Raw genomic sequence first — 12,292 nt, 5'->3', positions numbered from 1 at the left:
GTGTATGTCACCTCTGTTGGTCCAGGGAGAAAGGATCTCGATAGTCACAAGCTGATGCTCTGCCATTAAATAAAAAGATACAGCCTCACTGCGTTTTCTCGTCTCCCCTCCTTTTTGTTACTCTTCATCTCCGTTTTCTTCTTTCTTTTCTCAAGAAGTGCCTGTTTCTCTGCTCCACAGCAGCCATGACAGGAGCTAGTCAGTTTCACTCATGTTCCTGCTCCAGCAGTTCTGTACAGGAGCAACTGAGGCACTAGTTTCAGAGTAGTAGCCGTGTTAGTCTGTATTCGCAAAAAGAAAAGGAGGACTTGTGGCACCTTAGAGACTAACCAATTTATTTGAGCATGAGCTTTCGTGAGCTACAGCTCACTTCATCGGATGCATACCGTGGAAACTGCAGCAGACTTTATATATACACAGAGATCATGAAACAATACCTCCTCCCACCCCAATGTCCTGCTGGTAATAGCTTATCTAAAGTGATCATCAAGTTGGGCCATTTCCAGCACAAATCCAGGTTTTCTCATCCTCCACTCCCCCACACACAAACTCACTCTCCTGCTGATAATAGCCCATCCAAAGTGACAACTCTCTACATAATGACAGGTTTCAGAGTAACAGCCCGGTTAGTCTGTATTCGCGAAAAGAAAAGGAGTTTCTGTTCCTCAGACGTTCTTGTTAAACCCTGGATTTGTGCTGGAAATGGCCCACCTTGATTATCATACACATTGTAAGGAGAGTGATCACTTTAGATATGCTATTACCAGCAGGAGAGTGGGGTGGAGGGAGAGAAAACCTTTTGTAGTGATAAACACCCATTTTTTCATGGTCTGTGTGTATAAAAACATCCTCACTTTTTTTCATGGTCTGTGTATAAAAACATCCTCACTGTATTTTCCACTTTATGCATCCGATGAAGTGAGCTGTAGCTCCCGAAAGCTTATGCTCAAATAAATTGGTTAGTCTCTAAGGTGCCACAAGTACTTTTCTTGAGGCACAAGGATGATCTTCTACTGTTAGAGATACAGTGGGTGGTAGAATGGAGAGAAAGTACTTTTGGCTGCTTCTCCCTTCCCTTGCAGAACATCTGTATTAATATCAGGCCACAACTATATCTTTGTGACACAAGCAGAAATTTTCCCTTCGGGGAGAACTATCAGGGAGTAATCAAGAGTAGTGTAGTTTGGGAATACTATGGGATTCCTGTGTCCTAGTTAAATATCAGTGTTTGATGACAGACTTGTTGCAGTGTATAATTTAAGAAATTAATCATCTCCCTACTGGTGGATGGATGTGTAACAAGCTTTTCCAGCAGTAAGAGTATTGTATTGTGACCAAAATTACCCCATCTTGTCTCCCATTCACTGTTTTTGTTAGCTGCCTGTCAGAAGTGCTCCTATTACAACCAAGCAATGAATTTCTCTGGTTCACTGGGTAGCTGTAATTTCCCAAATGTACACCATCAGTATGGTATTAGGTCTTTCTCTACAAAGATGTTATGGGGGAGAATATTACAGACCAAAATGAAAAACTGGACTAGGGTTGATAACTGATGTGTCTGAAGTTTAATCACTTAATATAGTATATGTTAACTGGGAACTTTGTCTAAACCATTTTGGGTCAAAAATATAGACATTAAATATTTTAAGATTATTTATCATTAATGTTTTTCCTCTCCAGAAATCAATGAAAGGATTCTTTTTTGCTAAACTCTATTATGAAGCGAAAGAGTATGAACTTGCTAAAAGGTAAAGTATATGTTGTTCTGTCCTCCAAAGAGCTTTACTGCTATAGAAATTAAATGGATACTGGTATTGTTACAAAGCAATTTCTGATGCCTAATACTGAATGATCAAAACTGTTATTTTCAGACAGTGCTGATAGCACTTATTTGATACAAATCCATTGAATCACTAATGGGGAAACCTGAAGGAAAATTGGAAATGAGGGACTGAAAAGTGTTCTTTATTCAGACAGCTGTCATTCAAACAGCATAGCAGAACTTTATATTTTAGTTTCCGTAAGTTACTGTTTCTAAGTGATTCGCTATCACAAGTCTCCCTTATTAGGCGCACACATTTTCTGGCAAACAGGTAATGATGGCTCATATCAGAATAATGTTGGTTAATTTTTTTTGAGGCCCCAGAACAGATACCTGGAACTAAACACACTGCTTGGTCTTCACCCTCAGAGTCCAGAGCACCAGTGAACTATTTACGTTGTTTAACTGTCTGTTTCAGGTTTTGTTTCAGAATTATTCCTTACATAGGGATATGGTAACTGCTTTCTTACAGATACATATCTACTTACCTTAATGTACAAGAGAGAGATCCCAAGGCACACAAATTTCTGGGCCAGCTCTATGAAGCTGAAGATAACATAGAAAAAGCTGTGGGTTGCTATAAGGTAAGAAGTAAAATGATGAAATCAGATGATTCTTGAATTATGGACGAATCCCAGAAGGGTTTAGTGTCACTTATTTCTCTTTCCTAGCTTAAGTTACTAGAAAGCCTCAGTTTTATAACCCGTGGACCTCCGCACATGTTAAGTTAACTCTGGGGAAAAAAATCTTCTACTAATTGGAAAACATTCTGGCATATCTGTAGAAAAGCAGGTTTGGGTCTTACATTAGTTCACCTAATGTGCATTGTAAAAATAGTCACGAATCATACCAGTGATTGATCTGGATCTGGACAATGGCTATTGCTTCAGGGACCGGTATAACTCTCCCCTTACCAAGTATCAGAGGGGTAGCCCTGTTAGTCTGGATCTGTAAAAGCGGCAGAGTGTCCTGTGGCACCTTATAGACTAACAGACATATTGGAGCATAAGCTTTCATGGGTGAATACCCACTTCGTCTCCCCTTACCCTCCCTCAAATGAACAGTTAAGAAATAACATGCCTATGGGGGAATTTTTACTTCTAATCTTGGGTGATTGACTGGCTTATGTTCTAAAGCATGAGGATTTAGTCCTTATGAACTTTATCCTATCTAACGTAACTGTATATTCATAAAAATATCTAACCCTTTAATGAATTGTAATAAGAAGTTTAGCTCATTTTCTTGCAGCACTGAGTTTGTGTGACAGCTTTTTGTGATTCTTGTTATATTTTCCTCTTTCTCACTCTCAAAATGTGTATTCTCTTCCCTGGTGCTGTGTTAAAGACCAGCAAAACCAAAGAAGGAAACTAACTTGCTAGCCGTGGGAAAACAAAATTGACTATGGTCAGTACTGTCAAATGCAGAAATTAAAAACATGGGAAGAAATAGAGGAAATTCACTATGGATGCAATATCTAAGATAAGTGTAAAGAAAATTCAAACAGAAGTAACTGTGTACTGTATCAGTCCTAGAGCTGATCTTTAAGAAACCTGACCATTAACTTCTTCCCACACTGAAAATTGATTAATAGGGAGTTTAGGCTGGTAGAATACTTTTCAAAATAAGGCAAAATAAGATTGCTCTGCGATTTCCTAACAGGGATCCCTATAACTTTATGGTTTGTATTCCAATTGCTAGTAAACTGCATTACAGTACTGCGTTACAGAATCAGGACCAAAACTTATTGATCTGACTCATTCCATAAGCATATAAAGGTGTAAAACTACCAGTATGTGTTTCTTCACCTAATAACTTTTCGAAAAATAAGCTTATTAAAAACATGTCCAATACATCTTGCGAAGTGTAGTACTATAACAGATTTTTGAAGCTGCTTTCGTTGCACACTTAAAACTGTAAAAGTACATACTGATGAGTGTTTCTGAGTAGTTTTTTGTTCTGTTTATCTAGTTATATGCTGAAATTCTTCATAATTCATACTAACTACAAAAATAACAGCTGTTTGGTTTTTTTGCGGTGGTGATGAAATATTAGCGTTCAGTGGAGTTGAACCCAACACAAAAAGATCTTGTACTGAAGATTGCGGAATTATTGTGTGACAATGACGTTACAGATGGAAGAACAAAATACTGGGTTGAGAGAGCTTCTAAACTCTTCCCTGGAAGCCCTGCTGTTTACAGACTGAAGGTAAACTGAAATTTTGAGGTGTGCTATAATCACAAAGTTCTAACATTCATGCAGTTATTTTAAGCTATCGCTTTGCTGCTGATTCCTAACATACTGTTAGCTTTTCTGACTGCTGCCGCATGTTGAGCGGATGTTTTCAAAGAACTACCTGCAATGACTCCAAGATCTTTCTCGAATGGTAACAGCTAACTTAGATCCCATCATTTTGTATGGACAGTTGGGGTTATATTTTCCAATATGTATTACTTTACATGTATCAACATTGAATTTCATTTGCCATTTTGTTGCCTAGTCACCCAGTTTAGTGAGATCCCTTTGTAACTCTTCACAGTCCGCTCTGGATTTAAGTATCTTGAGTAATTTTGTATCGTCTGCAAATTTTGCCACCTCACTTTACCGCTTTTTCCAGTTCATTTATGAAAGTTAAACAGCACTGGTTGCAGTACAGACGCCTGGCGGACACCACTATTTACCTCTATTCCAGTGGTTCCCAAACTTTAACAGCCCGCAAAGCCCTTTCACTAAATTGTGAAATCTTGTGAGCCCCCTTCTAAAACTGAATATTTCCAGGGATTTAAGTTTAAATTTCCTCCGCACTCCATGGGGTTCCTGCTGCTGGACCCCGTTGACCGCCCCGGTCAACTGAGCTCCACTGAGTTCGGACTGCAGGTCCCGAGCGGAGCGCTGAGGTTTGGGCGGCCGGCTCCCCTGCTCACGGGGGCAGGGCTCTGGCTGCCAGCCCCAACTGCCCTGCCTCACTCTCCCTGGGGCTCGGGCTGTCTGCACTGCAACCGGGTCCCACCTGCTGCCTCCAATGCCCAGGGTCCTCTGGGTGCCATTAGTGAAATTTTTCTGGCGCACCCCCTGTAACATTCTGAAAACCCCAGTTTGGGAACCACTGGTCTATTCTGAAAACGGACTTTTTATTCCTACCCTTCGTTTCCTATCTTTTAACTAGTTACTGATTCATGAGCGGATCTTCCCTCATCCCATGACTGCTTACCTTGCTTAAGAGCCTTTGGTGAAGAACCTTGTCAAAGGCTTTCTGAAAGTTTAAGTACACTATATCCACTGGATCGCTTTTATCCATATGTATGTTGAACCCCTCAAAGAATTCTAATAGATTGGTGAGGCATGATTTCTCTTTATAAAAGCCGTGTTGACTCTTCCCCAACATATCATGTACACTTATGTGTCTGATAATTCTGTTCTTCACTATAGTTTCAGTTTGCCTGGTATTGAAGTTAGGCTTATTAGCCTGTAATTGTTGGGATCGCCTCTGGAGCCTTTTTTAAAAATAGGCATATTAGCTGTCTTCCAGTCGTCTGGTACAGAAGTTGATTTAAATGATAGGTTACATACCATAGTTAGTAGTTCTGAAACTTCATATTTGAGTTCCTTCAGAACTTGATGTAGGGAGAACTTCCTGGTCCATGACAGCACTTCTAGTTCTGACAAGTAGCAAAGTAGCAGACCTTTAAACTGTTACTGGTTTCTTTGTCTAGTGATATATTTTTTGATCTGGTTTTATGGCTGACTACCTAGCAAGTACCAGGCTCAACCTCAGCAACTCTCTCACTTTGCTTATTTGTTTTTGTGTTTTCTGGGAACAGTTGTGGACATCTCAATTTGTTAGAATCCCTAACTCTGTATTGATTATAGATCTATAAAAATATTGTTTTCACTTAAATGTCAGAAGTCCATCACAGACACTTTCTTGTGTAGCTTTTCCTATCTGAGGGATTAGTGTGCAGAAATGTAGCAGCTTTTTTGATGGCATTTGGCTAGTTGCCTACTTTCTGTACTCCTTGAATAAACACTTGGATAAATATTTGCTTTTTAAATAACTTTTTGTTGCTGCATTTTTCTTCCCAACATGGGGTCTGTATCTTCACTCCCATTCTTATGAATGGGAGTAATGAAGTTTGATCTTTTCAGGTAACTAAGCATCTGTGGTCTGACTTGTGTATGAATGCATTAGTTTTTTAATGTATGCCAGCAATAATGTAGTTCAAATCGTCTCTTTTTTAAAAGTTAACTCTGCTTTAACAAAAATGAATCCTTGACTAGATACAATGGTATAGAATAGGAATATAATGAAAATAATATTCTGTAAAACCAAAATCCTATTAGATCTGACAGGGTTCTCTTGTGCACTTACTTCAGTAAAGGAATATTTAAAAAATAGTTTTAAAAAAATCTCAAATAATGCTATTAAGTCTTAGCAAATTATACAAACTCATTTCATATATAAATGTCTTAAAACCTGACATACTCTCAACCACTCGGTCTATGCATAATCAGGTACTAAGAGTAGGGAATGATAAAGGAAACTGTCCTGTCATGTGGTCAGTGATTTTAAAAAAAATTTAAATGGAAAATGAGATGCTAAAAACGCACTGCCTTTGTTTTTAATAGGAACAGTTATTGGATTGTAAAGGTGAAGATGGATGGAATCAGCTTTTTGATCTGATACAGTCAGAACTCTATGCAAGACCAGATGATGTCTATGTAAATATCAGGCTAGTAGAGCTCTACCGTTCAAATAAAAGATTGAAGGATGCTGTGGCTCACTGTCGAGAGGCAGAAAAGAAGATTACTATGCGATCAAGCTTGCAGTGGTGTTCGTGTGTTGTACAGACACTTAAGGTTTGTTAAATCCATACTGTGGTTTTGGGAAAATCTCTTGTGTTTTCTATATTAGGCTGGTTCTTTTGTGGAACTAGTGTCTATCCTGCAAGTAGTGGGGGACTAGGGGACAACACTGGGCCTATGGAAGAGTTCTCTTTTTTTTTTTTTTTTAAACTAAAGTCCACCAAAACAAAAGGAATTTCAGTTTACTCTCCTTGCTTTATTACATTTGATCTTAATGTATATCCCTAAGACTGTTGGGTTTGTCTCTTGAACAGAGTTGGCGTAGCACTTCAATCTTTGGTGGAGAGGCTTTGTTGCTGGAAAATATGTGGGAGAACTGGATGTTAAGATCCCACCTTGCAAACTGGAATATTCTGTGAATGTAACAAATGTGCTCTAGGGGTGGTACTATTACCACCCTCAAGAAAGGTGACTAAATTATGTCTCTGGTAAATCTTTTGTAGGAATATTTGGAATCTGCACAGGACTCAGAGTCTGAAAAAAGTAATTGGAGAAACACCAACAGAGATCTGCTGCTGGCCTACTCCAACCTTGTGGTGATGACACTTTCTACTAGAGATGTTCAAGAAAGCAGAGAATCACTTGCAAGGTACTGTCTTCATCACATTCTTACTGTAAAAGACTTTGAGTAATCTCTTGTGAAGAGGTGTCATTCTGTGCTATGGAGCATCAAACAGACCTTTTTTTTCAGTGTACAGGTGGTTGAGGGAAATGACTGACTTTAAAAAAAACTCCATAGTAATCGCTGAGGCTGGTACTTCTGTCCTATGCTATTCTGACTGGTGCTGTGCATCTGCCTTCAGTCTGCTGACTGCTGGGCTGGAACTGATGCGTATCTCTTCACTTTAGTCTAGGCTTGAAGACCCAGAGCAATATTTTTCCCATAAGCTTATATATGGTCCCTGGCTTGTCTCTTATCTAGTAAGAAAGAATACTTCATGACTGTACAGTAACCAAAGTGTGTCTTAATATTGCTCAAGCAGCATAGGTAGGGCTTACCAATTTCATGGCCATGAAAAACGTGTCACAGACCGTGAAATAGGCCCTTCCCCGTGAAATCTGATCTCCCTGAAATCAGCCAGGACTTGTCCTTCCCCTCCACGGCTGTTATTAGAGGGAGATCAGACCCACCTCCACAGGCAGAACCGAAGAGGTTGTACCCCACCCTCACTTCTGCGCTGCAGCAGCCCCAGAGTTAGATTCTGCGCTGCAGCAGCCCCAGAGTTAGATTCTGCGCTGCAGCAGCCCCAGAGTTAGATTCTGCGCTGCAGCAGCCCCAGAGTTAGATTCTGCGCTGCAGCAGCCCCAGAGTTAGATTCTGCGCTGCAGCAGCCCCAGAGTTAGATTCTGCGCTGCAGCAGCCCCAGAGTTAGATTCTGCGCTGCAGCAGCCCCAGAGTTAGATTCTGCGCTGCAGCAGCCCCAGAGTTAGATTCTGCGCTGCAGCAGCCCCAGAGTTAGATTCTGCGCTGCAGCAGCCCCAGAGTTAGATTCTGCGCTGCAGCAGCCCCAGAGTTAGATTCTGCGCTGCAGCAGCCCCAGAGTTAGATTCTGCGCTGCAGCAGCCCCAGAGTTAGATTCTGCGCTGCAGCAGCCCCAGAGTTAGATTCTGCGCTGCAGCAGCCCCAGAGTTAGATTCTGCGCTGCAGCAGCCCCAGAGTTAGATTCTGCGCTGCAGCAGCCCCAGAGTTAGATTCTGCGCTGCAGCAGCCCCAGAGTTAGATTCTGCGCTGCAGCAGCCCCAGAGTTAGATTCTGCGCTGCAGCAGCCCCAGAGTTAGATTCTGCGCTGCAGCAGCCCCAGAGTTAGATTCTGCGCTGCAGCAGCCCCAGAGTTAGATTCTGCGCTGCAGCAGCCCCAGAGTTAGATTCTGCGCTGCAGCAGCCCCAGAGTTAGATTCTGCGCTGCAGCAGCCCCAGAGTTAGATTCTGCGCTGCAGCAGCCCCAGAGTTAGATTCTGCGCTGCAGCAGCCCCAGAGTTAGATTCTGCGCTGCAGCAGCCCCAGAGTTAGATTCTGCGCTGCTACCCCAACGGCTCGAGACTGCCATCCCCCACAGCTCCAGCCTCTGCACCTCCTGCCCAGGCCGCCCCTCCACACCCTGTGGCTCCTGCCAGGGCTGGGGCACCCATTTTTCATATTGTCCAGGGCTACTGGGCACATGCCCCATGGGCCCATGCGTTAATTCACCACTGGCCCTGACTAGCAGCTAGGAGCCCCTGATTGGGGCACTCCCAGCAGCACTGCGAAGATTGGACCTACCTCCACCTCCAGGAGCCTCCTCCAGCTTCAGAAAACTCCGCAGCTGCTACCTTCAGAGCTGGGCTCTGAAGGCAACACAGAAGTGAATATGGCAATCCTGCAACCCCCCTGCAACTTGGCTTGGCCCCCACCCTCCACCAGTCCCACCAGTCCTCTCTTGGATCGGAACCCCCACAGTTACAACACCATGAAATTTCAGATGTAAACATCTGAAATCATGAAATTGACCAATTAAGACCCTGTGGCTGTGAAATTGACCAAAGTGAACCCTGAATTTGGTAGGGCCCTAAGCATAAGAGGAGATTTCATCATCAAAAAAGACAAGAAAAGAAGCACTTATCAGCTTGCATACAGTCTTGTCTCAGTGTTTGGTGTAAAAGTTCCTTTGAACTAAATTGCACTTACAAATATTCACACAGTGAAGTATTTGAACGTCTCAACTCATACAGTATCCCAGTAGCAAAATTGCAATCAGCGTTGAGATGACACTTTCCTTCCAAACTCCTGTGATCTGTTAACTAGACTTCTCGAACAAATTTTCCCTTTGGTCTGAAATGTCTCATGTTTTTGGCTCAGGCATCTGAAAAATTTAACTCCAACCCCGCAGATTTTTATCTGTAATTATTCAGTAAATGGGTAAGGACACTCTATCCGGAGACTTTTTTGGAAAAAAATTAGGCGTATGTAACTTGTGAATAGTCAAGTATTTCTGCTTGGGTGAGAACTGTGTGTGCCCATACTCAGTCATCTTTTTCTTTAGCTTCTTTATTACCTGTGCAGTAGTTTATAAAAAAATAAATAAATAAAGGAAGTGACTTTAAGACAAGTGTGTAGTTGATTACTTAGTGCCTGCTAGGACACACAAACTGTAAGATTGGAAAATATTGCTTGACAAGGGGTAGGCCATATCATTTGGACTGCTTTATCTCCTCTAACGTTTCTGAAGCAAAACAGGTTTGGGTTGGTTAGCAGTTGAATGGGTGGCCAGCTGAGAAATACATAGTGTCCTGTGCTTTTTGCTGCTGTGATACTATCTGTTACTACATAGCCTCTCATCTAATAGTATTTCTTGGCAGTATTATCTGTAGACCCGTTTGGTTTGTTGGGGTTTTGTTTTTTTCTGCCGCCTTATCCCATGGGGCTTGAATGAATACATCTGAAACCTTTCCAAGATGGGCTATGATCTTGTTGGATCACTTAAAGAATGTTTTGCCCTAATTAGCATTTGGGAAACCTCCCGGGAATGGAGTTTGTGCAATATGTGCTTCAGGTACCAGACTGTAGCTGCTACTCAAGTTCCTGCAGAACCACCTCCTACATTTAAAAGTCTAATCAGATTTTTCCTGGCTTTGGTTAATTCAGATCATATGCTCACTTAGTTCCAATCACCTTCTGCATGTCCCTTTTACCACCACTTACTGTTTGTTTCATTCTTAATTTTGCCCCAAATGATTCACTCTTCTCTCCCCATCTCAGCACCAGCTTACGAGGTACAGTCATGTCTTAAAGAATTCCTTTTTATTTTTGAGGCGATGCCGGTGGGAGAACTGACTTAAGGGATGGGGGGGTGTCCTTGCTAAAAAAGTGGTTTCAAGAGTTGGGGGACAAGATATCCAAGCAAAAGATTCGCTCATGGGAGTAGTTGTTAAAAAAAAAAAAAATTTCAGAGCTTTGAAAACTTGAGATTCTGGTGCATCAAGCCATTTGATTCACTATCATGCAAACCTACTAGTTAAATAATATTACTGACAAAACAGTAAGTCTGAAACCACTAGTATACAAATTGTCTAGTTTTAATTACTTTTTGTTTGTACTATAGTTTTGATCATGCTCTTCAGTCTGTGAAACCATATGTGAATGGGAATGATGAGCTGTCTGTTACATTCCTGGAAATGAGAGGTCACTTTTACTTGTATGCTGGAACTCTCTTGTTGAAAATGGCCCAGCACAGTGAGAAGCAATGGAGAGCTGTATCTGAACTGGCAGCTTTGTGTTACCTTATAGCTTTTCAAGTAAGCTGTTTTCAGTTTTTGTATTATGCATTAGTTGATATAGAACTCATTTTTATTTTATTTTGAACTGTAGTTCTTCTCAGATGAGCAGCACTTTCTAAGTACATGTCTTTCAGCTGTTAAAGAATATTTTACCACCTTTCAGTTTGTTGTAGAAAATCTGGGGTAGGTGAGTGCATGTGTTGTCTCTTGCTCTCATCAGAAGTAATCAGGCTCTAACTGGTTAGCATTTTTATCGCCTCAGATGTATCACCTTTTGCTCTGAGACCACACAACTACACCATGTACCTGCCAGTGTAAAATTGGCCCCAGCATTGAGGAGGCACAGATCCTTTTATGTGTGCCCCACACCCAGCGTGTTGTGGACACAGCAGAGAATTTGGGCCTCAATCCTTCACTTTATTAAATCAAAATATCTCCTTCCACCTTGGCCCCTGTAATCTGGGAATAGTCTGTATTCATGCCAGCTTAATTTTGCTATTAATTTACACTTCCCAGAGATGTCTAGCAAAAATACATACATAAATGCTAATTAAGAAGAACTTTTGGGGGGGCCGGAAGGAGGTGTCTGGTAACTGAAAAATAGTAGCTTGCCATGATGATATTAAACTTCCTTCATGTTCAATAAACATAAATTTTGGATTTTCTATTTTACTAACAAAAAGCTAGAGGGGAGTTTAACTTTTGAAGCAGTAACTTCTTGGTTCCTGACTCTCATGTAATTCCCACCAGGTCCCTAGACCAAAGACAAAACTAATAAAGGCAGATCAAGCTGGACAAGATATACTGGAAATGTTAGCCTGTGATCGACAGAGCCAGTCTGGTAACAAGAATATTAATTGCAACTGTTTAAAACAAAACTAATATGTTCTTTTCCAAATGGTATATACAAGAAATAGATTTTTTAGTGATTTGAAATTTATACATAAACATTTTCCTGTTTAAATTCATGAAAAATGTTCAAAGCTTCAAGTAGGTTTGTATAAAAAGTGAGTCTGATCATGACACACTTAAGTTCCCATATCTTCTTCTTAACTTAGCAGTGCACTGCACTCATTTTTGAACTGTTTCAACATTCTTAAAATACAAAAACTTTCACATTTTTGAATAGATATAAAACTTTTGAAGTCGCTACCTCAGTCTCCTTAAAATCGTTTCTGCCATAGCCCCTACAGACACTAACGGTTATGCCCTGCTCCTGTTGTTATTACCATGTCTTTCTTCCCCATCACACCATCCATTGTTTCTGAGCCACCTTTTTCTTTGTCATTAACCTAAGTTGTAAATTCTAGGCTAGGGACTGTGCTGTGGGAATGCATTGTGGTTAAAGGACTTCAG

The 12,292-nt window shown here is 41.1% G+C and overlaps 1 protein-coding gene across 1 annotated transcript in view; it reads left to right on the top strand.

Annotated features, from left to right (window-relative positions):
* The window catches only part of LOC125639418 (E3 SUMO-protein ligase RanBP2), a 66,335-nt gene that overhangs the window by 3,564 nt on the left and 50,479 nt on the right, over nt 1-12,292 (top strand). Inside the window, exons 2-8 of the mRNA XM_048856429.2 lie at nt 1,681-1,748; nt 2,295-2,406; nt 3,875-4,027; nt 6,446-6,676; nt 7,126-7,271; nt 10,762-10,954; nt 11,687-11,777. Of these exons, the coding sequence (XP_048712386.2) occupies nt 1,681-1,748; nt 2,295-2,406; nt 3,875-4,027; nt 6,446-6,676; nt 7,126-7,271; nt 10,762-10,954; nt 11,687-11,777 (994 nt within the window). The remainder of the gene's footprint in view (nt 1-1,680; nt 1,749-2,294; nt 2,407-3,874; nt 4,028-6,445; nt 6,677-7,125; nt 7,272-10,761; nt 10,955-11,686; nt 11,778-12,292) is intronic.

The sequence above is a fragment of the Caretta caretta genome, chromosome 1, assembly GCF_965140235.1.
Source record: "Caretta caretta isolate rCarCar2 chromosome 1, rCarCar1.hap1, whole genome shotgun sequence".
Taxonomy (NCBI): Eukaryota; Metazoa; Chordata; order Testudines; family Cheloniidae; genus Caretta; species Caretta caretta.
The sequence above is the reverse complement of the archived record's forward strand: the minus strand, read 5'-3'. Positions and strand labels throughout refer to the sequence as shown.